The 26,507-nt window shown below is 47.0% G+C and overlaps 1 protein-coding gene across 2 annotated transcripts; it reads right to left on the bottom strand.

The window, feature by feature from the left end:
* Positions 1 to 9,187: 9,187 nt before the first annotated feature.
* On the bottom strand, positions 9,188 to 10,493 carry LOC123121984 (uncharacterized). Of its 2 annotated transcripts, XM_044542092.1 has the most exons (2): positions 9,956 to 10,493; positions 9,188 to 9,877 (listed from the first exon to the last, which is right to left on the bottom strand). In XM_044542092.1, exons 1-2 carry the CDS (start codon positions 10,318 to 10,320, stop codon positions 9,529 to 9,531), a joined length of 714 nt encoding a protein of 237 aa, XP_044398027.1. In that variant the 5' UTR covers positions 10,321 to 10,493; the 3' UTR covers positions 9,188 to 9,528. The 2 variants fall into 2 exon arrangements, with proteins under 2 accessions (XP_044398027.1, XP_044398026.1); XM_044542091.1 differs by having other exon boundaries at positions 9,188 to 10,492.
* Positions 10,494 to 26,507: the final 16,014 nt, after the last annotated feature.

Genomic DNA, 26,507 nt, shown 5'->3' with positions numbered 1-26,507 from the left:
TCGTACAATGTTAGATGCTTAGAGAAGTGCTTAGAATAATAAATCAATTTTTTTGAAGCATTAGTGCCTATTTTTATAGAAGAGACGTCTAATTAAGCATCTATCCAGTACAAAGGGCTGAATTAACGAGTTGATTGGCTCGTTCGGCTCGTTATCATTAAGCTCGTTAATATTAACGAGCTAAAACCTCTGTTCAGCTTGGTTTGTTATGGGCTCGTTATGCTCGCGAGTGTTCACGAGTGCTCGTTAAGGTAATAAACAACACTAAAGAATTCCATGATCCCATAAAACAATCACAATAAAATAAATTAAACAAGGATGTTAAGGTAATAAACAAGAAGAATTCCATGGTCCCTTCAAAAATTCACAACAGCATAAATTAAACAAGGACATTTGGTTCCTAGTGGCTGGCTCTGGTTAACTCTAGGGTCTCCTGGCGGCTAGCTCCTAGGTCTAGGAGAACTGTCGAAGTGGGCTGGGGTGCTAGGCCTCTAGGCTGGGCAAACAAGCAACTCTTTTGTTAGTGCGCTGATTTGAACTAGGGTCGTCATGTGAAACTTTTAAAAATTAGTGAGCTAAACGAGTTAGCTCATGAAACTCGTTTGCTTGCTCGTTAAACTCATTAATCTTAACGAGCAAAAAATACTGTTCGGCTTGATTCATTAACTAACGAGCACAAACCAAACTATCCAGCGCTCATTATGCTCGCGAGCTTCGAGCTTTTCGTTCTGTTTTATTTTACTATGCACCTTCCTTAAGCACCTTGATACAAGGCCTAAACGACCGTGGCAAAGCTTTCTCTAGCACCTACTACTACTACATACCTGATGTAGTCCAGTGGGGTGCTTCTATGGAAATCCTTGACCGCCCAAATGACAACAAGAACTGAAGAGAAGAAGAAACATTAACCATGGGTGGTATCGTGCATGATCCAGCTAGAGGGAAAACGAAGAACGATGGACTGACCGGATTTGATCCGCGCGAAGAAGTCATTGGACAAGCCCTGCTTCTTGGCCCGTGACGACAGGACGCTGAGCTTGTAGAAGGCGTAGCCGAGTGCGGCGTCCGTGAACGTCGAAGGATCCATCTTCCACAGCTGGTAGAACGCGATGCACGCGATAAAGCGCACCTGAATGAATCAACCAAGAATGCACTCAACAGATTCAAAATCTTCATGCGTCGATCCTACTTGTACTCGTGTATGGAATTACTACTAGTAGTAGTATAGGAGTATACCGTAGGGCATGCCGATGTGTGGTAGTCCTCCGTGTCACAGACGGTCTTCAGGGACCGGAGCTGGTGAAAGTTGTCCAGGAGGGGACGGAATATGCCGCCCATCGGTGGCCGCCGGGGAGTCTTCGTTCACGTCAGCCGCCGGGGAGTCCACGTTCATGTTAGGCAATGGGGCGTCCACTTTGCGGGTGGTGAAAAAATCGGCATGGCTACGAAAGCAGAGCTGCGCGTGCACAAGGAACCATTGGTTAGGTAATTCTCCCTCCGTTCCATGATATAAGAAGTCTTTTGCAAGCTAAGAGCATCTACAGACGGATCTCTCAAAGTGGCCTCATGCATTTGGGTGGGCTGCCCGGTCACATATTTTAGACTCAGACGAATGTCTCAAACGGGTCTCAAACGTCTGTGTTAGAAGGGAGAGAGGGAGACTGGTGGAATATGATGGATGTATTATTGAGCCTCGAGGGCGAGTATATATTGAGTACAAGACTTGGAGGGCGGGACGCCTCTCCTGGAGATAAGGTAGGAGATGGATTACAAATCCTAGACTACCAAATACAAGTATCCCAAATATATCTCTAACATCCCCCCGCAGTTGTAGCGGTAGCGTTGCGAAAAACAGAAGCGTCGCGGACGGTCAGACTGGAGAGAATAGCAGCCGACGGACTGACATCCCCCCGCAGTCCTAGCGGGAGCGTCATGGACGGTGTCGCGTCGCGGACGCGTTGACTGTAGAGCTGTACGCCATGTCGAAGAGGTCGGAGAGGCCAGCAGAGAAGGACTCGACGATGGTTGCGGCGCCAATCGGCGTGGGGCCAATGTCGTCCGTGGTTGTCGGAGTAGATGAAGCGGTCGGGGTAGATGACGGGGACGCTGGCGACGAGCTGGTGCTGGACGAAGACGAAGTGGGGTGGACGGGCGGCGGCGGCAGCTACGGAGGTAGCCGCGGCAGCGTCCAAAGAAGAGCGGCGGCGGCGACCTGACGGCGGCGGCGGCTAGGTTAGGAGTGCGGCGGCGGTGCTCGAAGTAGGCGAAGAACCCTGACAGCGTGACGAAGACTGGCGCGGACGGTGGCGTTCCCGCGCCAAGGGAGACGGTGCGGTGCATACCACGGGAGGTTGACGCGCGGTGACGGCGGAGTGGACCGCGGGCCGCAGCGCTACGGCCCAAGGGGCGACGCAGCGGCGGCAGGCGGGTCGGGGCGACGGCGGGAAGACCTCGGGGCGGCGGCCGGGACCGCGGGCCGCGGCGCGACAGCCCGAAGGGGCGGCGCGGCGGAGGAGCGCGGGTCGGTGCAACCGCGGGGACGGCGGCGTGGACCGAGTGCCACGCTCGCTACGGCCCGACGGGGCGACGCAGCGGTGGCGCGAGGGTCGATGCAGCCACGGGACGGCCTAGAGCGGACGCCCTCGGGGCGGCGGGGGACCGCGGGCCACGGCACTACGGCCCGAAGGGGCGACGCAGCGGTGACGGGGGTCGGTGCAGCCGGGAGAAGAACCACGGGGCGGCGGCGCTGCGGCCCGACGGGGCGACGCAGCGGCAGCCCGATGCTCGATCCGTGGAGAGGCGCGCTGAACTCGGGGACGATCTTCACGGGACTTGCGGAGGCGCGCGTAACCGACGGGCCAGGTCGGTCGCGCGGCGTAGATGAGGCGGATCGCGGCGGCGAGCGGGTGATCAAGCCGATCGCGCGCGAGGTCGGGGACGCCGCTCGGTGGAGGTGCGGTGGCGGCGGAGTCCGAGATGAAGCCGGCGGCGGCGGGCGGCAGGGCGGCTATGATTGGCCGCCGCATGGCGCGAGGCCGTCGGGTCGGGGTGATGCAGGAGTCCCGGTCGGAGCAGGGCGGTGACGACCAGCGTAGATCGACGTGCGGGCCGTCACGCGAACGGCGGCGGTGAAGGGCCGCCGCATGAGGCGAGGCCGCCGGGTCGGGGCGACCGACGGGTAGACGCGAGGACGACGCGCGAGGCCGCCGGGTCGGTGAAGAAGCCGGCCAATCGCGCCGGTGTTGGAGTAGAGGCGCACGGGGTCGGCGGCGGCGGTGGGACGCAAACCGGATCACATAGACCGGAAAACCAAAAAGTAGACGCCGATCAAAGCGACCGGCGAGAGAGAGAAAACCCGGATCAAAGGATCGGGAAAAAAGACTCTCTAGGGCAGCCGGCCAACACGGCCAGCGGACGAACCCTAGGTACGGGCGGCGCAGCCCCCGGCGGCCGTCACGGAGGCCGACCGCCCCGGGGGCGGCGCGCGGGTGCGGAAGCTGCGGCGGCTAGGTTTTAGAATCGACTTGCTCTGATACCATGTTAGAAGGGAGAGAGGGAAATTGGTGGAATATGATGGATGTATTATTGAGCCTCGAGGGCGAGTATATATTGAGTCAAGATTTGGAGGGCAAGACGCCTCTCCTGAAGATAACATAGGAGACGGATTACAAATCCTAGAATACCAAATACAAGTATCTCAAATATATCTCTAACAGTCTGGATTGACCGGCACCCCATATCCAGCCCAAATATGGGGCGGATATGGGGTGGCCCAAGAGCGTCCGCCTGACAAGTCCGGCCCACCACCGATGTCCCACAAAAAACCCCCATCGGCCTCATCGGTTCGAAACCCTAGCCCACTCACTCACCCCTCTTGCACCGTCCTCTCCTCTCCCCTCATCGATTCGGATCAAATCCGGCGCAATGTCGAGCTCCGGCAGCCGCTCTGACAACGGGGTGGATCCGGAGTATGAGGTTGGCCTCCGCATCGCCTTGGAGCGGTCCAAGGTGGAGACCGGGGGCAGCTCCGGATCTGCAACCTCGCCGCAGCCGCAGCTTCCCCGTCGGCGCATTTCGGACGCCGACCCTGGCCCCTCCCGGCCCATGGGCAGCTCCGACAGGCGGCTAGCGCAATCGGCGCCTCCCCTCACCCCGCCGGCTGCTGCTTCCCCACGCCATCGTCTCGCCCCGCCGGCTGCTCCTCCCCCTCGTGGGCAGCGGTGGGTGCTTGTGCTCGCCCCGCCGGCCCGAACACGCACGCCGGAGTCAAGGGTGCGCGCCGCCCATCGCGAGAGGCAGCGGGCAAGGGAAAGGGAGGCTGTGGAGAGCTTTGTCCTCCGCCGGCGTGGGTTACCGGTGGAGCCCGACGAGGACCAGTGGCTCCTTGCTTGGGTCTACCGCCGGTCGCTTACGACGGCGGAGACGGACGCTCGGCGGCTCCGCAGGAAGAACGCCAAGGCTCTTCAGCTTGCCATCGAGCAGTCCGAGCGGGAGGCGTTGGAAAAGGCGAAGAAGGCAGCTCGGCTGGCCAAGCTTAGGCATCAGCAGGACCGGGCCGTCCAGCGCCTCAAGGGCCTCGTCATCGTCGACTCCTCCTCCGACGACGACCACGGCTCCTCCTCCGACGAATCGGACGATCCTCCACCAACCGCTGACGGGTACAGCTACACCGGCGACCAGAAGGGGAAAGGGCCAGCCCGGAAGTGGTGAAGTTGATTTTAATTTTAAGTTTTAGATTAGTCTAAAGTTGTCCTTCTTTGATGTAAACTTTGATGGATCTTTTGGTGAACTATTGTGCCATTTTTATGTCAGGAGCTGATCTAGGTAGTATCATCGACGTTGCATGATATAGTATGGATACAGGGTTCGAATATGAGAGACACGGATATAAACGGCGCGATTTGAGAAGTGTCCGGTCACTGTCCGCGGACGTGTCGTGTCTACGGGTGTTTGAGGGCCCGGATTTGTCAAGTCTGACGGCAGATACTCTAACAAGTTACTTTCACTTTCGTGCCAAACATAACTGATTAAGCTGCTGGGCACGAACGCACGGCACGTACGTAGGGATTAATAGTCGGGCGTGGTGCTCACCAGCGGTGCCGGTGACGGCGCGCGGGCGGCGGGGACGCACAGGAACGCAGGGCGCGGTGTCGCGACGCGCACGGCGGCGCCCGGGAGTCCGGGACGGTGCGGGAGCGGGAAGACAGCCCGAACCCAGAAGACGAGAAGGCCGTCGCTAGCGCCATTGTGCAGCGGATGATCAATGGTCTCTACTCGTGCCGACTGACGAGATATACAGGGTATCTGTATACTCTCTTCGTCCTTTAAAAAATGTATTTTTAATTTTATTGGAAAATCAAACCTTTGTATTTGACCGTATTTATATAATAATGCATTAATATTTATGCCATCAAATCAGTAGCATTAGATTCATGATAAAATGTATTTTCATCATATAACTATTTAGTTTCATAAACATTGATATATTTTTGCACAAACTCGGTCAAATTTTAAAATACTTTAACCCTTCAACAAAGTTGGAAGTACACTTTTTAAAGAACCGAGGGAGTACACGTGATGGCGCAGCCGCGGCTGGGTTGGATGTGAGGCATAAACACTCCCTACACAGATCCCAAGTCTGACTCCTAGACGGTCATTTTTTCTTTTCTCTGGGACAACCCAGACCGCAGACGGACCAAGCGGACAACAATTCCTACCGTGTGGCCCGATTGCACGGTGAAAGTGGTTTCGAGTTCAGGACTTGCGGACGGCGCACATCCTTCTTGCCGCCTCCGCCGCGGTGCGAGCCCGGAGGAGGTTTTCGTCGACGACGACAAAGCAGGTGCAAGACCGGCGTCCCGACATCTCGCCGCGGAAGCCGCACGTGCCCGCCAGGTCATGCGGCCACACGCCGACAAATTTCTGCAACAACAGCGTAGTTGAACAATGGAGAGGACAACGACTCTAGTAGTGCTGGAGCAACATCATTATTGCAAAAAAAAAAAAATCTGTGAACATCATCCATGTTGCAAAAGCCCTTTCTGTGACATCATCTATGTCGCAAAGCTGGAAAAAATAATTCTACAAGACAACCTCTGTTGCAATTATTTTCTTGCAACATGAGCTCTCTTGCAAAAGTTCTGCAACACTGTCTTTGTTGCAATAGTAAAGACCAGGTTGTGTCGTTGGATGTCATCAGAACTAACGCTGCGGAGGCGGCCGGCCGACGCATAGTGCTAACCATGGCAAAATACGAAGCGATTGGTGAGTGCTCCTATTCCACGCAAAGGGCGTGGATAGTTGATGAAACGTGTGCAACACTCGACCATGGACTGGAGAACATCCTTTTATCTTTCTTTTGTCCGGCCGCCGTTACGTGTCGCGTGCTGGGCATTACCTTTGAATTTCCGCTTTCTATTGTTTTGTATGTATTTTCAGAATTTAAATTTCTTTTTCGGCTTTTCAGGTTTTGCCAGGTTTTCCTTGGGCTATGGAGTTTTTTTTGTGAATCATAGTTGTGCTTCTTGAAGAAAAAAAATGTGTTTTCACGAGATGCACAATTGTGTTTCCCTGAAAGCACATATTTGCTTCTGCAAGAAACATAGTTTGTGCTTTCACGACAAGCAAAACTTGTGCTTCTCGAATGTTGAAAAGCACAAATTTGCTTCTGCGAGAAGCACATATTTTTTTTCATGTTTTTTCGTGAAAAAAGTTTGTCAAAATCTATTAACATGTGATTTAGTTTTGAAGATCTTGACACAAGAAATTCAACAATGAAAAATGTTTGGTATTTGGATGCATGGTTCAAGAGATAAAACGTATGAATAAACGAATCTACAAAAAAAAGAAAAAAATCACAAGTTATGACAGGTGGCACACATCAGGACCTGAGAAAGGTGAGAAGTGACATTCGCAAGGGTTAACCCTTAACTAGTGATTTCATGGTTTTATTCATCACATACGTACAACAACAATTGGGTGTGTATGTGTGTCATCGTCCTTGCGCACCGAGGCCTCTACGGCCTGACCTAATTAGTCTTTTTAAATTCTGAAATAGAATTGTGCATATATACTAAGCAAAATTTTGCATGTGTAAAAAATGTTTACAATTTTTCAAGTTTTGCCTTGAATTTCGAAAATGTTTATGAATTTTAAAAATCCATGAATCTTAAAAGTAATCACAAATTTTAATAATATGTTCGTGAGCTTAAAAATGTTTGGGAATTTTAAAATTGTAAATAATTTAAAAAATTATGAATATAAAAATGATCAAAAAATTGACCTCCCCCCTATTTTTTAACCAGTTCTAAACTTAAAAGAAGATCAAGAAGTTGGAAAATGTTCACGAATTTTAAAAAATATTCATGAATTTGGAAAGTGTTTGTGAATTGAAAACAAATCATGAATTCTTAAACAATCATCTCATATTGAAAATACCACCTCATAAACAATCACTATTTTTAAACAATCATGAATTCTTAAACAATCGCTATTTTTAAAAAATACCACCTCATATTGAAAATGTTTATCATGTACTATTTTAGAATGGTTGTCAGGCATTTAGAAAACATTCATAATGTATTTGAAACAAGTTCCTCAAGTATTCGAAAAAATAATGTGCATTTTAAAAATATTCATCGTGTATTCCAAATGTTTGTATTATGTTTGAAAACCCCTCATGTATTTGAAGAAATTGCATTGTGCATTTAAATTGTCTATATATTTTTATCTATTTAAAAGGTTATAAGATGCAATAACTTAAAAAGTAAAAGGAGAGTAGAAAACTGGAATTGGAAAAACCAATAACTTATAAGGAAAACAATTGGATATAAAAACAGAAATAAAATAAAATGGAAAACAAAAGAAAATATATAAAGGGAACGTAAAATCAACTAAAAATGGAAAGATAAAAATTGTCCTAGATGTGTGCACTATCTGAAATATTCATTTGATATGCAAAGTGAAGACACGAGGATCAACACTTCTAGATTTTATAGACCAACAACGGAATGCGCAAATGACAAAAAATGTGATAATCTAGTATGCATTTGCAATAACATGTGGTGAAGCAACATATAAGGGCAAGATAAAAATCATAGCTCCAAAACATGAAAGGTAAAGACATGAATTTAAAATAGTCATCAACGGGTTAGCATGTCTCGCACCATGCTAAGATAAGGTCTCCAAATAACTAAGTTCAAAAAGCAAATCCAACCCATGTAAAATCCCGAGAGAGAACCTAATAGAACTCTCTTCCTCTTTGACATCAACATGTTCTCTTCATCTGAGGTTGCCCGTGAGAAACACAATCATAATATAAAATCACTTATGCTTGCAAAAGATGCGACTACTCTAGGCCGACGACGCCATCTTTGGTTCACAAGTCCACAGATTATTTGTATTCCTATAACTATTGAGTTTTAATAAAGCAGCTTTTGCCCTAAAAACAGAAAATAATGATGCAACTTTATTATCAAGTACTTATATTCAAGTGAATAAGGAGGGGTTGTTATCCGTAAAAAAAGGGGGTGGTTACATTAAAAAAGTCCGTGAGAAACAGCCTCTAAACCTGTCTCTGTGCAATGGTCGATACTAGTCGAGGAACTGCACTGCAGCAGGAAGTCCTTGAGCTATTTCGGTTGGCCTTTTTACGATAGATGTAATTCTCCGCGACGACAATCTTTTCTTTCTTTCTGCTTTTCTCATGTACTCCCTCTGATCCAGAACAAGTATTACAGTTTTGAGCAACCTTAGTTTGGATCGGAGGGAGTATTCTTAATGAAATGGGCAGAAAGCCTGCCTATCCCGTCAAAAGAAAAACCCTGTACCGTGGCTGTTGGCATGCAGGTTTGGCCGCGCAGCCAGCAGACGACTTCCAGTTAAGTCCCAACCGCACGGACGTAGCTAAACAGAAATGTTTGGACTCTCTTACAGTTGTGTTTGTTAGGGGTGTTACAGTTGTTAGTTGTTGTTGCGAGCCGACAATAAACCGGGATCGCGGAGCACACTCTTGCTGCTGCAGTGTCAAAATAAGCGGGACAAACAGATCCACAGGGATAAAGCCAGCTCGGAATATGCCTACAGATATACAGTACATGGGTAGGCATGCATTGTCACACTGTCACTCCACCAAGAACCAAACCCAACCGAACATCCAGGAAAAGGGCAGGCAGCCCGTACCATCGGCTATGCTATGCATGGGTTCCATGTCATTCCGAATTTCTGGTAGTACAACTAACTCGATCCACACGACACGCACCACAGCTACTGACAAGCCAGAAACCGACTAACTGACAAGAAACCCCCTCCCGACTTGTCTGAGTGAAAAGAAAGCTAGTAGTACCTTCCCAGGTTCAGAGATGTGCTGTGCTGCACTGCACTGCACTACCAATTCATGGTGCATATTACATACACATGCACTAAGATTAAGATAATAGTAATCATCATGTAAAAGGAGCAGGAGATCGGACTGATCGAAACGCCTTCGTCTTCCTCTAGCTGAACTGAACTCAACCTGCTTCGAATCGATCAGACTTGCATGAAGCCGTTCCCGTTCGCCTTGCCGTTGATGCAGCCGCTGCTGTGCTCCTTCGCTCCTCTGTCGGCGGCGACGTTCACCATGTCGAGGTTGTAGAGTATCGGGATCATGACGAGGGAGGAGAGGAAGGCGAGCAGCGGGCCGAAGATCCAGAGCAGGAGGGGCACCCCGGCGTAGAACAGCCTGTTGCCGACGAAGTTGAGCGTGAAGCTCCTCTCGAGGATCTCGCCCACGTAGTAGCTCACGGCGCCGGCCGGAAGCTGCACGCCGACCAGGCGGGCGCCGTCGTCGTCCTTACCGGCGTCGGGGAGCGGGAGGCAGGAGGTGTTGATGAGGAAGCTGGCTTGGTTGAGGAAGCAGATGGTGAGCGTGTGGCAGAGGAAGGCGAAGAGGAAGACGAGGAGCAGCGCCACGTACTTGAGCGCCATCATGTACTCCCCGTGCGCGCCGAACACGGCGTCGCTCAGCGGCTTCTTCACGGAGTAGGTGCTGCTGAGCACGGCGGCGATGCCGGTGCAGAAGAGCACCGACGTGGTGGCCATGAGCGTGGACCCCATGATGACGTTCCGGATCGACTGCACCACCAGCACCCCCTTCTTGTCGTCGTTGTCCCGCATCATGCCGGCCGCCCAGAGCCTGCGCGCGGCCGAGTAGACGCCGAAGGCCGTGGAGAGCGGGCGGCGCCGCACGGCCCGCCACAGCCAGGCGTGGTACAGCGCCGGCAGCAGCAGCCCCAGCGGGACCAGGATCAGGTCCAGATAGCTATCCCTCCACACCACCATGGTCGATCGATCGGCCGACGACGATGATCGAGCAAGAACCCAAGAAAGCGTAAGCGTGTGGCACTAGCACGCTTGCTTGTCGATCGATGGCTAAGCTAAGCTAGCTCCTGAATTTGGGGTAGGCGTTGCTCGCTTTCTGCCGATGAACCTGTCCGTGGATGGGTGCGTTATATAGGGAAGGGAGTTGAAGCTGAGGTGGGGGATAGAGAGAGAGAGATAGTGGTGTCTTACACAACGGCCACGAGGATCCTTTTTGCTGGTGGTCAATCAGCTGAAAGCAGCAAGCTGTGGACTAAAGACAGACACACACACGACCGGCCGGACTGATCGATCCATCGACCTCCTTCGTGAGTCACCCACCGCCCAGACTATAACAAAAAGAATGCCATCGATCGATCGCAACCTTCGTACGTCGCCCTTGGTTCGTCTCGTTCGAATCAATGGTTATTCATTCCACGTACATGAATGAAGGAAGAAAATGGACGAAAACTCATTTCTGAGCTCGGGCTCAGCTGCTCTCTCAATCCTGACCGACTTTTCTTCTCGAGATCGGTGTTGCTTGCTGTATTATAGGCTGTATCTCTTCCGTATATTTCAATGCAAATGAATGGGTCAGTGCATTCATTCCTCCTGCTAGCTGACGTTATGAGGCTTTCGGTCCATTCTATAGATGGATGGCCCAGCCGTTATGTACTGCCATTCACGACTGATAGCCCAAACGGCTACCTACCCCGTCGTTCCATCTAGGTTCTCGTTCTCTCACAGATGCCCTTTCTTCCCCAGTTCCAATCGCCATCCCCATGGCGGCCTCTGTTTCATCCTTCTGCGACGCCCAGAACCAGGAGCCCCGAACTCATGGAAACGTATGGTCTCCGATTGCCTCTGCACAGACGGACGCGACATTGGGGTCACCGAGAAGAGGGAAGACTCCTTCCTCACGCACAACCAGCCCCGGCACCGGACCGGCTGCTCCAACCTGTCCGCAACCACCTCCCGGATGGGAACCTACTAACAGCACCAGCACAACAAACACAAGAAACGAAATCAAGATCCATCAACTAGAGGGAAGAGGGAATTTAGGGTTGGGGATTGGAGATTGTAACCTGTTAAGTTGATTTTTAGTAGGTCCGTCCTACGCCATGATCCGCCGCGAAGTTCGTCCGAAGATGACGCATTCCTTGTGCAGCGAGCACCCAGACGAAGATGAACAGCGCACTCCCGCAGCCGTTGAAAAATTCTATGCCACCTCGCGAACCCTAGCAAGCGGCAGGTCTTGAGTCCTGACAGACTGGTCCACGGCTCCGATGGCCGCAGGCGTTCCTATGCCACGGACGGAACCGTCTGACGCCCTGCTACGCTACCCGATGGGCCCCCTGTACGCAACTGTTGAGACAGGTATTATCTTCAATACGCCTATTTTTCAGGGCAACACAACTGACACCAAAGCCTCCTTTTGCGAATCCCAACAGAACATGCAATGGCCGGGATTACAGGTGCAGCTGGGCTCGGGCATCAAAACGCCCCTTCCGAAAATGGAAGGGGCATGTAACGTACGTAGGGACTTGTACCTACAGAGCAACGACGAAAGGTCGGCTCTACACTTCGTTCTCAACAAGAAGTGCGCTGTGCATGCAGGGGGGAGAGAGAGAGATATTTTTTTTTAGAAAAGGAGGATAACCCGCGGTCTCTGCATCTGAGAGATGCATACGGCCATTTTAATGATTATTTTTGAGAACCTTACAAAGTAGAACAACAATATGCCTGAATCCACCATCTTAGCAACATCTGCCGCTACTCCTATCCATAAGATGAAGGGGTGCAAGCTGGACCACATACCTAGACCTCTCACCTAAGGCTAACATCTAAAGTCGGAGGCCCCGACCGAGCCACATACCGGGTCCGGGGCACAAACCGGTCTGACGCACTCACATATGTCGTCGCCGCCATCTTCCACTGGTCCATCTTCATAGCAGATTGAGGTGTCAACCTTGGCAGGTCCTCCGCCATGGATGCCACCACAACGCCAAACGACAACCTCCACCTACGTGAATCCAGCTCCAAGCAACGGACGTAGATCCATGCTAGGATAAGGCCGCACCACCGCCATCGCCCACCACCCACAAGCGCCACCCAACCCCAAGGTTCCCAAAGCGGCGCCTTCAAGAAGGGAACGACACCGTGAGCGCCGCCGCCGCCCAACAAAGTTAGGGCTTTCGCCCGGGAGACCTAGGGGAAGGGGAAGTGAGGAGATCAGTCCATACCAACGCCTCCAAGAAGGGGAATGACGCCCTCAGGCGTCGCCGTCGGCACGGCCGGCCAGTGATTTCGCCCGAACTAGATCTCCGCCACCAGCAGCGCCTCCTGTACAGAACCGGCGACCAAGGCAAGCGCGGCCCAACCAGGCTGGCCCGCACGCCGAACAGGGGAGAAGGGGAGGCGCCAGATCGCGCGCACCGGCCACCGCAGAAGCCACCGCCAGCCGTCAACAACCACCGGGATCCCGTCGCCCGCGCGGCCAGGACGCCAGATCCACCGCCCGCATGGCTGCTCGCCGAAGCCTGCCGTGCCTCGCCAGAGGAGCCGCCGCTTCAGATCCGGGACTCCCCATGCAGAGGCAGCGCATCCGAGGCCGCCCCGCCACCATCCTTAATGCCCCGGGCTTGCCCGGCGGCGAGGAAGGGAGGGGGGGGGTGTGAGCCCGGCGGCGCGGCTAGGGTTTCCACCCCTTGTCGCCCGGCGCGGCGGGGGGGGGGGGGGGGGGGGGGGGGGAGGCGAGAGATGAGCTGGGACGACATCAGTTGCACACGTACGTCCCGCTCAGAAAGTTGCACGCGTACGTCACGCAGCCGGTAGCCTACAAGCTTGGATGTGTGTCAGTAGTGAGATCGGGGCCATGATTTCGTGGCCGGTAGCTTAAGCTTGGTTGTTTCGGTTGGCGTCCGGTCGGGTGCCTGACGTGCAGGCCGTTGCGTTGCCGGCGCCGGCTGCACACCGTGTCGCTAGCCGCTAGTGGTAACGAACCAAGGCTTGATTAGCTTCCGGGCACACGGCTCCGGCGAGCGGCAGAGCAGCGTAACCGACTCGCCGCACGTTTTTTGCTGGTGGCCACGCACGCACGCACACCGGGTCGGGTTGTTACCCGCATCTATCATGCATGCGGAAATGGCAAATTGCCTAATAAGCTTAGGACTAGAAATACTCCATCCTTTTACCGACAGGATGATGATGAAATGCCAGGCCGTTATCTTATCAGTTACGTAGGACATTGTTACCCCGTCCCGCTGTGTCTCGCTTTAGCCACGGGTACAAACCCTGCTGGTGCTGTGGTGCATCGATCGTATCTTCTACGTACTATTTTGATTTAGTGCATAATCTTTCTTTGCTTTTCTTTTGGAACGAAGGGCTTTCACCCAGCTTGAAAGTAATGATGATGAAGACATATAGACCAACTTACAACCAGTAGTTTGATTCTCGGGATATCAGCTTACGAGGTAAAACACTTAGAAAAAGTAAGAAAAATGACGCCCAAAAACAGAAACGACAAGGACTAGAGCTACAAGCTAAGCCATAGAAGGTTGTGCAGCTTGAGCTTCTGGCCACCTTGTCCACTGATAAGCAAAGGGCATCATCACATCAAGACGATCGGACCATCACCAATAATCCCATAGGAGCAACTTCACAAGCACACCACCATGAGGCACGAGATCTGTGCACACATGGCAACCGAGCTAGCAAAATTCATTGAAAACTCAACTCATTTGAAGACAAATCAGGCAAACACAGAGAAAACCAATTTGAATGTTCAAAAAGTATATTGTGATCTTTAGAAACTCGAATTCAATAAAAAATATCTCAAAGATAATATTAATACAATAAGTAAATGAAAAAAATAGAATTCTTAAAAAGTTGTTCCAAAATATGGGAATTTGTAAACGAGAACTTGATAAACTTTGGTAATATTACATGATTTTCATAATTTTACCAAGTTCTGTAATTTCCAGAGTATTTTTTAATTATTGTGCATTTGGCAGAGTTCTTATAACTTTGGTATATTGAAATGTTCATTTCTGTTTTTTTGTAGAGTATTTTTTTGGTGTTGATTGGACTGCCAAACAAGTACACAATTGCTACCACGTCAACATTAAAAGTGGTTTTAGTGGAGGAATGGGCTAAATCTAGACGGTTTTGACACTAAAGCGACCAAACTTAGACCTTGACAATAATTGAGAACCAAATATACTTTTTTTCAAATAGAATTATGTTTGGCAAAATGACAGTAAAATAGGATAGAACTAATAATTCATCCAAGAACAAAAACGATTTGGACTACAGCTACAAGCTAAGCTACAATGCCAAAAACGACAAGGTCTAGAGCTACAAGGTAAGCTAAGGTTGTCCATAGCTTGAGCTTCTTGCCACCTTGTCCACTGATAATCGGACCATCACCAAGATTCTCATAGGACTAACGTCACCCGCACACTGCCATTAGGCCTGATACCAACACGAGTCGTGGTTCTGTACACATGGCAATTCAGTTAGCCAAAATTCTAGAAAACTTCAGAATTTTATTCATTAAAAAATCAACTAATTTGAAGACAAATCAAGCAAAATAGATTAAAATGTTCAAAAAATTATATGTATTCTTTTTTGAAAACTTGGTTCTAATAAAAAAAATGTGTTAAATGAATATTTGAAAGAAACATCATAATGATAAGGGACTCCCTCGACCCACCCTCCCACTCCCTCCCGTACCGCCCCAGCGCGGCGGCGGGGAGGGAACCCCAGGCGGCCTAGTATCATGCACGCACACATCTAGTATCATCCATGCAGAAATGGCAAATTGCCTAATAAGCTTAGGACTAGAAATACTGCGTCGTTATCTTATCAGTTAGGACATTGCTACCCTGTTGTGTCTTGCTTTAGCCATGGGTACAAACCCTGCTAGTGCATCGATCGTATTTTAGGGAGTACTATTTTGATTCAATGCGTTCACCTAGCTTGAAAGTAATGATGATAAAGACATATAGACTAACGTACAACCAGTAGCTGGATGTTAGGGATATCAGCTTACGAAATAACACACTTCGAAAAAGGGAAGAAAAATGACACCCAAAAACATAAAGGACAAGGACTAGAACTACAGGCTAAGCCAGGACGATCTAGAAAAAGGGAGTACTATTTTTTTGACTATTATACATTTTTAGGAGTTCTTATAATTTTGGTATATTGGAATGTTCATTTCTGATTATTATTTTTACCTCTCCCACGCCCTTCCTAATTGTTTCTCTTTGTGTTGCTTGGACTGTCAAACATGTACAAATAGCTACCATGTCAACATTAAAAGCGGTTTTAGTGGACGAATGGTAGACGGTTTTGACACTAAAGCAACCAAACATGGACCTTGACAATAATTGAGAACCAAATATATACTTTTTCCAAACAGAATTATGTTTGATAGAATGGAAGTGAAATAGGATAGAACTAATAATACATCCAAGAACAAGAACGTTAAGGACTAGAGTTACAAGCTAAACTAAGAGGATCAGAAAACGACAAGGTAGTAGAGCTACAAGGTAAGCTAAGATTGTCTTGAGCTTCTTGCCACCTTGTCCACCGGCAATCGGACCATCTGCAAGATTCCCACAGAACCAACTTCACCAACACACTGCCATCAGGCAGGAGACCAACACGACTCGTGGTACTATACACATGTCAACCAGTTTAGACAAAATTATAGAAAACTTGAAAATGTCCCTTCATTGGAAAATCAATAATTTGAAGACAAATCATGCGAAATAGATTAAAATTTTGGAATGTTAAAAAAGTATATGTATGCTATTTGGGAAACTTGGTTTTAATAAAGAAGGTATTAAATAAAGATTTGAAAGAAACATTATAATGATAATAATACGATAAGTTCAAGAAAAAATAAAACATATATAGACTTCTTAGAAAATGGAGTGTTCCAGAAACGTTCTTCAAAAATATGGGAATTTCAAAATATATTTTTTACTAAGTTCCAGGGTTTTCCATAATTCTCGCAAATTGTATAGTTTCTAGAGTATTTCCTATTATTATGCCTGTTTGGAGTTCTTATGGTGTTTTATAAATTGAAATTTTATTTTTCTATATATTTTTTTTGCATCTATCTGCCTCCCTTCTCATGGGTTTCTTTTTGTTGATTGGATTGCCAAATAAGTACAAAATCACTACCATGTCATCCATAAAAGGTATTTTAGTGGACGAACGAGCCAATTCTAGACGGTTTTGTCACTTAAGCGACAACCAAATATGTTGAGTGTTGTTATCAAGAGATAGAACTTAGACTTTGCCAACAGTTAAGAACCAGAGATATACTTCCCTTTTCTAAATAGAATTATGTTTGACGGAATGGAATATCCTTTTTCGAATGGGTATGGCTTCAACCATTCCTGGTAGCCGCCAACTAGTCAACCACAGACATATTTTAGTTAATGGACGTATAGTCAATATACCAAGTTTTCGTTGCAAACCCCGAGATATTATTACTATGAAAGATAACCAAAGATCAAAAGGTCTGGTTCAGAACTATATTGCTTCATCGGACCCGGGAAAATTGCCAAAGCATTGGACGATTGACACATTTGAATATAAATGACTAGTAAATAAAATCCTAGATAGGAAGTGGGTCGGTTTCAAAATAAATGATTTGTTAGTTGTACAATATTACTCTCGTCAGGCTTGAACTTAACGAAAAAAAGGAAAGGTTCATAGAATTTTCTTCCCCTTCCCCTTTCCCCGAACTAAATCACCCTAAAACCATTACCATTAATTCGTATTTTCCCATCAACTAGCTAAAATTGATTAACTCTAGGATTAGGATCCTTTTTTTGTTTTTTCCTCTGTGTATTTTACATACCACTGTAATTTGCTATAGAAAATTTAAGCAAAACAGGGTAGAATTAATGCTCATAGGAAGGTCAAGAAACCTTGAAGATGAGCTCCGGCCGAGCAAAATGGAGATGAGAAAACACTCAAGGTGTCCAGCATGTGCCTATAAACCAAGAGTTTACAGTAACTATGCTTGTCTTAGCAGTAAAGTCACATTAGAATTTCAAAAGGAAAAGTTAAGGCACATTAGGCTTGGTGTCCTAGCTTAATTTCCTGTCCATCCTCCTTGGTTAATAGTAAGAATCGACAGTGGAAGACGCCGCACGTTTTACCCCCGGGGTTGAAACTGGCGGCGTTTTTACAGCGGTCCCCTGACATACAAAAGAAAAGGTGCCTCAAAAACTTTTTACCTTGCAAGTATTTTTTTTATTTTTTTGCGGGGGACTTTCAAGCGTTTCTGAGGAAGCGCTAGTAGAGAAGTTGCCCGGGAAGTCAGCCAGGCCGTTTCCAAGGAAGGCATAAAAAATCTCCTTAGCCAAACGCGATTTTGTCACTAATTTCTTGCGGCATTTTGCCCTCGATGAACCTGCCGAAATTTCATTAAACAAAGAAAGAAAAGAAAACACACACCACGCTAAATTGACGGGCATTAGGCAGCGTATGGTACCCTGGAAGCTCAGATTCCATGCACAAACAGCCGATGCATCGCCATGTATACTCCTGCGAGTCCAGCATGCATCGATGATTTGAATGGGCCTGTATAGCTAACAAGTACGTTTGTTTCGCAGGTGGTGGCGCAGTTGGCTAGCGCGTAGGTCTCATAGCTAACAGCGAGTGATCCTGAGGTCGAGAGTTCGAGCCTCTCTCACCACACCTAAAAATGACCATCGTTGTGATGAAACGCTCAGTGGCAACTTGGGTCGCCATATATGCACCTGAACCATCAGATGAATCGATCATGTCTGAACCTGGTCTACTTTTTTTCCCTCTCTATATGTTGTTTTCACATGTACTTTGGATAAGAGGAATATATACTCCAATATGTTCTTCCTTTTTTTATAAAACTGCATGTTCTCTGACGACAGAGGATTCTCACACCCGTATATGGTTAATTATCTGAACTTCAACCAAAAAATAGTTATCTGAACCTACCAATTGAGTTGCAGACAGTAAGGTTGTGCCTTAAGGCGTACTGTAGGCCTCAGCTAAGTTTCATCCTGGTAGGTTAACCATACGCAGAGCCGTCGACGTCGCAGACGCAAGCAAGCAAGCTAGGGTGGCGACCGCACGAACGTCGGCGTCGATCAGCTGCCTCACTGGTCACTAGCTAAAGCCCAGACCGATCCCGTCGACCGTGATATGAACTTCCTTCTGTTCGGCGCCTGTCCCGGTTTGTGCATGTCTGCGTTGGTTGGCGAATTATTGCGGCTCGCTGGCTTGCAGTTTTCGGTTCGCGCCAAAGCTTGTAGATGCTCAATAACTCAAATATGCACGACCCATTTTCCTTTCTAGCCATGTGGCCTAAAAATGTTATTGTGTCTAGTACTGGCACCACAGCAACAGAGGTCAATAAGGGCAACGTTATCTTGATAGGTTGGAGAAGGAAACAGCATGCATAGTACTACGAGTAGCTATCAGATGGATCCCAGTTTTGGTACCCCAAACTGTAATGGAGGAACTAGTAGGAATCCAATAAGTTCTTAAAATTCATTTGTCAATCTTTCGGAGGGATCCAATAAGCTAGCTTGTCGGTGTCTTGACAAAAGGAACACTGAAAGCAAAATGGCAGTGTGCTTTTCACAAGTATAATTCCACACTACTTTAATGGAGTATCAGTGTCTTGCTGCAAAGTGTAATGGAGGTTGGAGGGGAAGTGAGTACCAAGCCAAAATGCTGGAGGAAAGCAAGGGAATGATCCCTAGAAACGTATCCATGTGTTGGGAGGCACTGACACCCGATCGGTCGGGGCAAGCTAGCTCTGGGCCCGGTGAGACGTCCATGCAGATGAACCAGGTCGGGAACTCGTCCTCGTGCAGGATGTGCATGGACGTACGCGTGCCACCTCACCTCACCCCTCTGGTGTGCAGGCCAGTAGCTAGGCAACTGCTCTGATTTGCTGATCCGGAGGCCTAGTGCTCTTGCTTTTGTTAGAAAAAAAAGGAAAGACGAATGGAGCGATAAGGCGGGCTTTCTTTATTCAGCAGGTGCAAACACCACCACTTTGGATCGATCGGATGAATGCCGGTAAAAAAGAATTCACACGAATTGCTTTTTTCTTGTGTCTCGCTCATGACTGATCCTTCCATTCCTGCGAATGACACTACTGTAAATGGAGCTACTTGCACAACATTGTGCTAATTAAATGGTTGTATAAACTATTTAACGAGAAAGGTGTTTGGCAAGAGTTGATGCATAACAAATACATAAACTTGGAAATGTTATCTCAAGTACTCCCTCCGTCCGGAAATACTTGTCGTTGAAATGAATGTATCTAGATGTATTTTAATTCTAGCATCCATTTTCATCCATTTATGCGACAAGTAATTCCGGACGGAGGGAGTAGATGTTAAGGCCACCGATTCATTTTTTTGGCAGGGCTTAATGAAGTCAAGTCATCCTTTTTTAGAGATATTCACTTAAGGTTGGTGACAGTCAATCAACGAGTTTTTCGGAAGTTACATGGTTGGGTGACACTCCGTTTGCTCTATAATACCTGAACTTGTATAATATTGTGTTCAAAAAAGCGAATTCAGTGGCTTCTGTTCTTGAGGCTAGCCCTTTGAACATCCAATTTCTCAGGGCATTAGTGGATAACAAATGGACTAGCTGGATCCATTTGGTTTCTAGGTTAATGTCTTTTAATCTAACTCAGATGCCAGATTCGCTCGGCTGGAGGTTAACCACTAATATTGTCTTCATTGTGAAGTCTATGATGTGTATCTTATGAATTCTAGACGTATTTTTCGCAGAGAACGTATTTGAAAATCAAAGTTTTCATGTCATTTTTGTACAGGGAGCTAATTCTACAAAAGATAACCTTGTTAAGCATAACTAGCATGGTAGCAAATAATATTGTTTTCTGATCAGGAAGAAATATTTCATCATTTGTTTTTGTCATGTCCGTTTACCACCTTGATACAACACGTGATTCATGTTACATACAATTTAGCATCGCCAACGAGTATTCCAAACTTGTATAAAAAATTGTTAGGTGGTATTCATCATAAGTTGAGGGACAAATCCGTGTGGGAGTTTGTGCCTTTCTCTAGGCAATATTGTATTGTTTCAACGCTCTACTCCTAATTTCTCGCAGGTTATTTACAGGGCTACGACTCAATCGGTACGTGGTCATCACCATGTCATGTTGACGTGCGGGTGCTTATGGCCACTGGGCGCAGCCGACTGGAAATAGTTACATGGTTTTTTTTAACCAGGTTGACTCGCGCGTGAGGCACTCGTAAATTATGTGGATGGGCTATGTTGTTGTGGAACGTAGTATTTCAAAAAAAATTGCCTACGATCATGCAAGATCTATCTAGGAGATGCATAGCAACGAGTGGGGAGAGTGAGTCCACGTACCCTCGTAGACCGAAAGCGGAAGCGTTAAGTAACGCAGTTGATATAGTCGAACGTCTTCACGATCCAACCGATCAAGTATCGAACGCACGGCACCTCCTCGATCTGCACATGTTCAACTCGGTGGCGTCCCTCGAACTCTAGATCCAGCTGAGGCCGAGGGAGAGTTCCGTCAGCACGACGGCATGGTGACGGTGATGATGAAGTTACTAGCGCAGGGCTTCGCCTAAGCACTACGACGATATGACCGAGGTGGAAAACTGTGGAGGGGGGCCCCGCACACGGCTAGGAACAATTGATGTGTGTTCTAGGGGTGCCCTCCCCACGTATATAAAGGAGGGAGAGGGAGGGAGGCAGCCTAGGGCGCGCCCAAGTAGGAGGAATCCTACTTGGGCCCCTAGTCCAATTCGCCCCCCCTCCTTATCATATTTGGACAAGGGGGGAAGGAAGGAGGGGGGAGGGGAAGGAAGTAGGAGTCCTACTTCATACTTTCCTTTTCCTCCTCTCCTTTCCCTTTCTCCCCACGTGGCTGGCCCTATAGGGGGCGCACCAGCCCCTTGTGGGCTGGTGTGTTACCTTTCTTGGCCCATAAAGCCCATATCTTTGTCGGGGGTTGCTCGGAACCCCTTCCGGTGACCCGGTATCACCCGGAACACTTTGAGTGTCCGAATATAGCCTTCCAATATATGAATCTTTACCTCTCAACCATTTCGAGACTCCTCCTCATATCCGTGATCTCATCCGGGACTCTGAACAAACTTCGGTCATCAAATCACATAACTCATAATACAAATCATCCTCGAACGTTAAGCGTGCGGACCCTACAGGTTCGAGAACTATGTAGACATGACCGAGACACATCTCCGGTCAATAACCAATAGGAACCTGGATGCTCATATTGGCTCCTACATATTCTACAAAGATCTTTATCGGTCAAACCACATAACAACATACGTTGTTCCCTTTGTCATCAGTATGTTACTTGCCCGAGATTCGATCGTCGGTATCCTCATACCTAGTTCAATCTCGTTACCGGCAAGTCTCTTTACTCGTTCCGTAATGCATCATCCCGCAACTAACTCATTAGTCACATTGCTTCCAAGGCTTATAGTGATGTGCATTACCAAGAGGGCCCAGAGATACCTCTCCGATACACGGAGTGACAAATCCTAATCTCGATCTATGCCAACCCAACAAACACCTTCGGAGACACCTGTAGAGCATCTTTATAATCACCCAGTTATGTTGTGACGTTTGATAGCACACAAGGTATTCCTCCGGTATTCGGGAGTTGCATAATCTCATAGTCAGAGGAACATGTATAAGTCATGAAGAAAGCAATAGCAATAAAACTTAACGATCATAATGCTAAGCTAACGGATGGGTCTTTTCCATCACATCATTCTCCTAATGATGTGACCCCGTTCATCAAATGACAACACATGTCTATGGTTAGGAAACATAACCATGTTTGATAAACGAGCTAGTCAAGTAGAGGCATACTAGGGACACTTATGTTTTGTCTATGTATTCACACATGTACTAAGTTTCCGGTTAATACAATTCTAGCATGAATAATAAACATTTATCATGAAATAAGGAAATAAATAATAACTTTATTATTGCCTTTAGGGCATATTTCCTTCATATGTAGTCTTGGGTCCCATCGGTTGTGGTCTTGTTTTTTTATTTGGTTTAATATCGGGTAGTCGGTGACTTGAACTTGATTCGCATTTAATAACAAGGTTGTGTGTATCCTGTGATGCAGAGCTCCGGGTACTCTGCAAGGAAACAAGTTCTCTTCTTCGTGGGAAAACTATGGGAATTGAATCGTCCCTCGTGCATATGTGAATTTAGAGAGAAAATTAATGTAACATATAAGTAAAATCTGACCTCTAACTCGTATTCATATATTTCTGGTGAAGGAAATATGCCCTAGAGGCAATAATAAAGTTATTATTTATTATTTCCTTATGTCATGATAAATGTTTATTATTCATGCTAGAATTGTATTAACCGGAAACTTAGTACACGTGTGGATACTTAGACAAACAGAGTGTCACTAGTATGCCTCTACTTGACTAGCTCGTTGAATCAAAGATGGTTAAGTTTCCTAGCCATAGACATGAGTTTAAATTTGATTAACGGGATCACATCATTAGAGAATGATGTGATTGACTTGACCCATTCCGTTAGCTTAGCACTTGATCGTTTAGTATATTGCTATTGCTTTCTTCATGACTTATACATGTTCCTATGACTATGAGATTATGCAACTCCCTGATACCGGAGGAACACTTTGTGTGCTACCAAACGTCACAACGTAACTGGGTGATTATAAAGGTGCTCTACAGGTGTCTCCGATGGTACTTGTTGAGTTGGCATAGATCGAGATTAGGATTTGTCACTCCGATTGTCGGAGAGGTATCTCTGGGCCCTCTCGGTAATGCACATCACTATAAGCCTTGCAAGCAATGCGACTAATGAGTTAGTTGCGGGATGATGCATTACGGAACGAGTAAAGAGACTAGCCGGTAACGAGATTGAACTAGGTATTGAGATACCGACGATCGAATCTCAGGCAAGTAACATACCGATGACAAAGGGAACAACGTATGTTGTTATGCGGTTTGACCGATAAAGATCTTCGTAGAATATGTAGGAACCAATATGAGCATCCAGGTTCCGCTATTGGTTATTGACCGGAGATGAGTCTCGGTCATGTCTACATAGTTCTCGAACCCGTAGGGTCCGCACGCTTAACGTTCTGTGACGATTTGTATTTTGAGTTATGTGATTTGATGACCGAAGTTTGGTCGGAGTCCCGGATGAGATCGGGGACATGACGAGGAGTCTCGAAATGGTCGATACGTAAAGATCGATATATTGGAAGGCTATATTCGGACATCGGAAAGGTTCCGAGTGATTCGGGTAATTTTCGGAGTACCGGAGAGTTACGGGAATTCGTATTGGGCCTTAATGGGCCATACGGGAAAGGAGAGAAAGGCCTCAAGGGTGGCGGCGCCCCTTCCCCATGGACTGGTCCGTATTGGTCTAGGGAAAGGGGGCACCCCCTTCCTTCCTTCTCCTTCTCCCTTTCCCTTTTCCTATTCCATGTGGGAGGTGGAATCCTACTAGGACTGGGGAGTCCTAGTAGGACTCCACACTTTGGGCGCGCCCTATGAGGGCCGGCCTCCTCCTCCCTCCATCCTTTATATACGTGGCGAGGGGGCACCCCATAGACACAAGTTGATCATTGATCTCTTAGCCGTGTGCGGTGTCCCCCTCCACCATAATCCACCTCGGTCATATCATCGTAGTGCTTAGGCGAAGCCCTGCGCCGGTAGCCGTCGTGCTGACGAAGCTCTCCCTTGACACTCTGCTGGATCGTGAGTTCGTGGGACGTCACCGAGCCGAACGTGTGCAGATCGCGGAGGTGCCGTACTTTCGGTACTAGGATCGGTCGATCGTGAAGACGTACGACTACATCAACCGCGTTGTCATAACGCTTCCGCTTACGGTCTACGAGGGTACGTGGACAACACTCTCCCCTCTCGTTGCTATGCATCACCATGATCTTGCGTGTGCGTAGGAAATTTTTAAAATTACTACGTTCCCCAATATCTGGTTCAAAGGAATTTCATCTTTTTGAAGGATTACCTTCATACTTTTTCATATGCAGCATGTTTGGCATGTAGAGATGAGAACTAAAGAAAATTTCCCTATGGCCTACTTTTCGTGCGACTACAAGTGATATTTCCCATTTTTACGAGCGAAAAGATAATTTTCATTGATCAAAACTCATAAAAAATTCCCTTGTTTCCACGACAACTAGTCAGCGTGCACATGTAATGCATGTCTATACAGATAGCATAACTGAATGCAAAGAAACCATAAAATAGTTATCTTGAACATTTGACATGAAGTGCACAATTCATAATTGAGTAAAGTGCATTTTCCGTCCCCCAACTTATCTTGAATAGTCTTTTGAACTCTTAATACCAGGTATAATTACTCCCTGACGGTATTCCTCGGCCAAATCCGGTTTTGATCTGATGTATCATGCTTTTGACCACATCTTGATGCAACCTTCATCCCTCAATTCTTAGTGTTCCTCGGCCAAATCACCACAAGTCATCTCTCTCTCTCTCTCTCAATGACATGCGGCGCTATGCAAAACCATGTCACATAAGGTCAAAACCGGGTTTGACTTAGGAATACCGCCCATTAGTGGGACTAACGATACCTGGTATTAAGAATTGAATCTATTCGATTCACTCTTATGAAGCAACAAAAAAAGAGATATCTGAGGATCTACTATCTTATTCGACGAAGGAAGTATCCTGAAAATCCTTGATTTAGTTACGAGTAATAAACCAATAAAACCTTAATCAAAACTATTTAACTAGCCTAAAAAAACTTCAATGGGAGATTTTACTTTTTTGTATCTGAAACAGTAGCTAGAGCCGTTATCTCCATAGCTGCCAGTAAAATGCCCATACGAATCCAATCTTAAATACTATATGAATGTCAACAACTTAAAATAAAAAGAATAGGTTGGATCCTTCCTTAACAACAACTCTATTATAAAAGTTGGAACCGGTAAACTACATCCTATCATAATTGAAATGCTTTAAAAATATAAAACTTGCATATCTACATCTAAGAAATGACCTGAGCATGTAATCAATGTTGGAAAAAGAATGTACAGTTGGGATATAAAAAATGTAATCAAGATAAAAAAATGTTCATAGTCTAACAGTTGGGATCAGTTGCATCTAAACAATGTATTTTGATACATGGGAAAAATGATCGTTTTAAGGGCGACCAAAACAAAATAAAGATACAACCAACGGCTTTGCTTGTAGTCATCTTTAAACTTCACTCTTTCTAAATGGATCAATCCATAAGAATAGCAGGCTAGACCCTTTGATGATTACTATCCGTCCTGGTTTATTGGTCCCCTTCATATTTTGTGCCAAATTTTGACCATAAATTTAACTAACAAAAAGTTGATGCATATCATCAAAAAGTATATCATTGCATTCATTTGTACATAGTTTTCAATGAAACAATTTTTGCTATATATAAATTATATTTTATTAGTTAAAGTTATGGTCAAACTATGACCATAAATATATGGGGGGCTAATAAATGAGGACGGAGGTAGTACCTGAGAAGCTAGCACAAAGCCATTGATTTTTACATCTGCTCTTTTTTTAGGAGAGAAGTTCTGATCTATTCATCAACTGTCAAGGTAGTACAAAGAACACCAGAAGTAAAAATTACATCCAGGTCCGTAGACCACCAACCGACGACTACAAGCACTGGAGCAAACGGAAGGCGTGTCGCCGTCATCGCCCTCCATCACCGGAGCCAAGCAAACCTTGTTGTACTAGTCAGTCGGGAAGTCGTCGTGCTAAGGCCCCAAAGGACCAGCGCACCAGAACAGCAACCGCCGCTGATGAAGAGAAGTGTAGACCGGAAGGATCCAACTTGTAGACACACGAACATAGACGAACGAAGACTGGACCAAGCGGATCCACCGAGGACAAACGCCAACCGAATCCCATGAGATCCGCCGGAGACAAACCTTGCAATGCACATCGATGACGGTAGAAGCATCACCGGGATGGGGGCCAGGTGGGGAGAACCTTATTCCATCTTCAGAAAGTCGCCGCCACCTCCCCTTCATGAGTAGGACACAAACCCTACAAAAACTAAAAATATAACCTAAAAAT

The sequence above is a fragment of the Triticum aestivum genome, chromosome 5D (assembly GCF_018294505.1).
Source record: "Triticum aestivum cultivar Chinese Spring chromosome 5D, IWGSC CS RefSeq v2.1, whole genome shotgun sequence".
NCBI classification, from domain to species: domain Eukaryota; kingdom Viridiplantae; phylum Streptophyta; class Magnoliopsida; order Poales; family Poaceae; genus Triticum; species Triticum aestivum.
This window is presented reverse-complemented; position numbering and strand designations above follow the sequence as displayed.

Bases quoted from the DNA above. Each gene is read 5' to 3' on its own strand.
- LOC123121984 (XM_044542091.1), bottom strand. From the start codon at position 10,320: ATGGTGGTGTGGAGGGATAGCTATCTGGACCTGATCCTGGTCCCGCTG.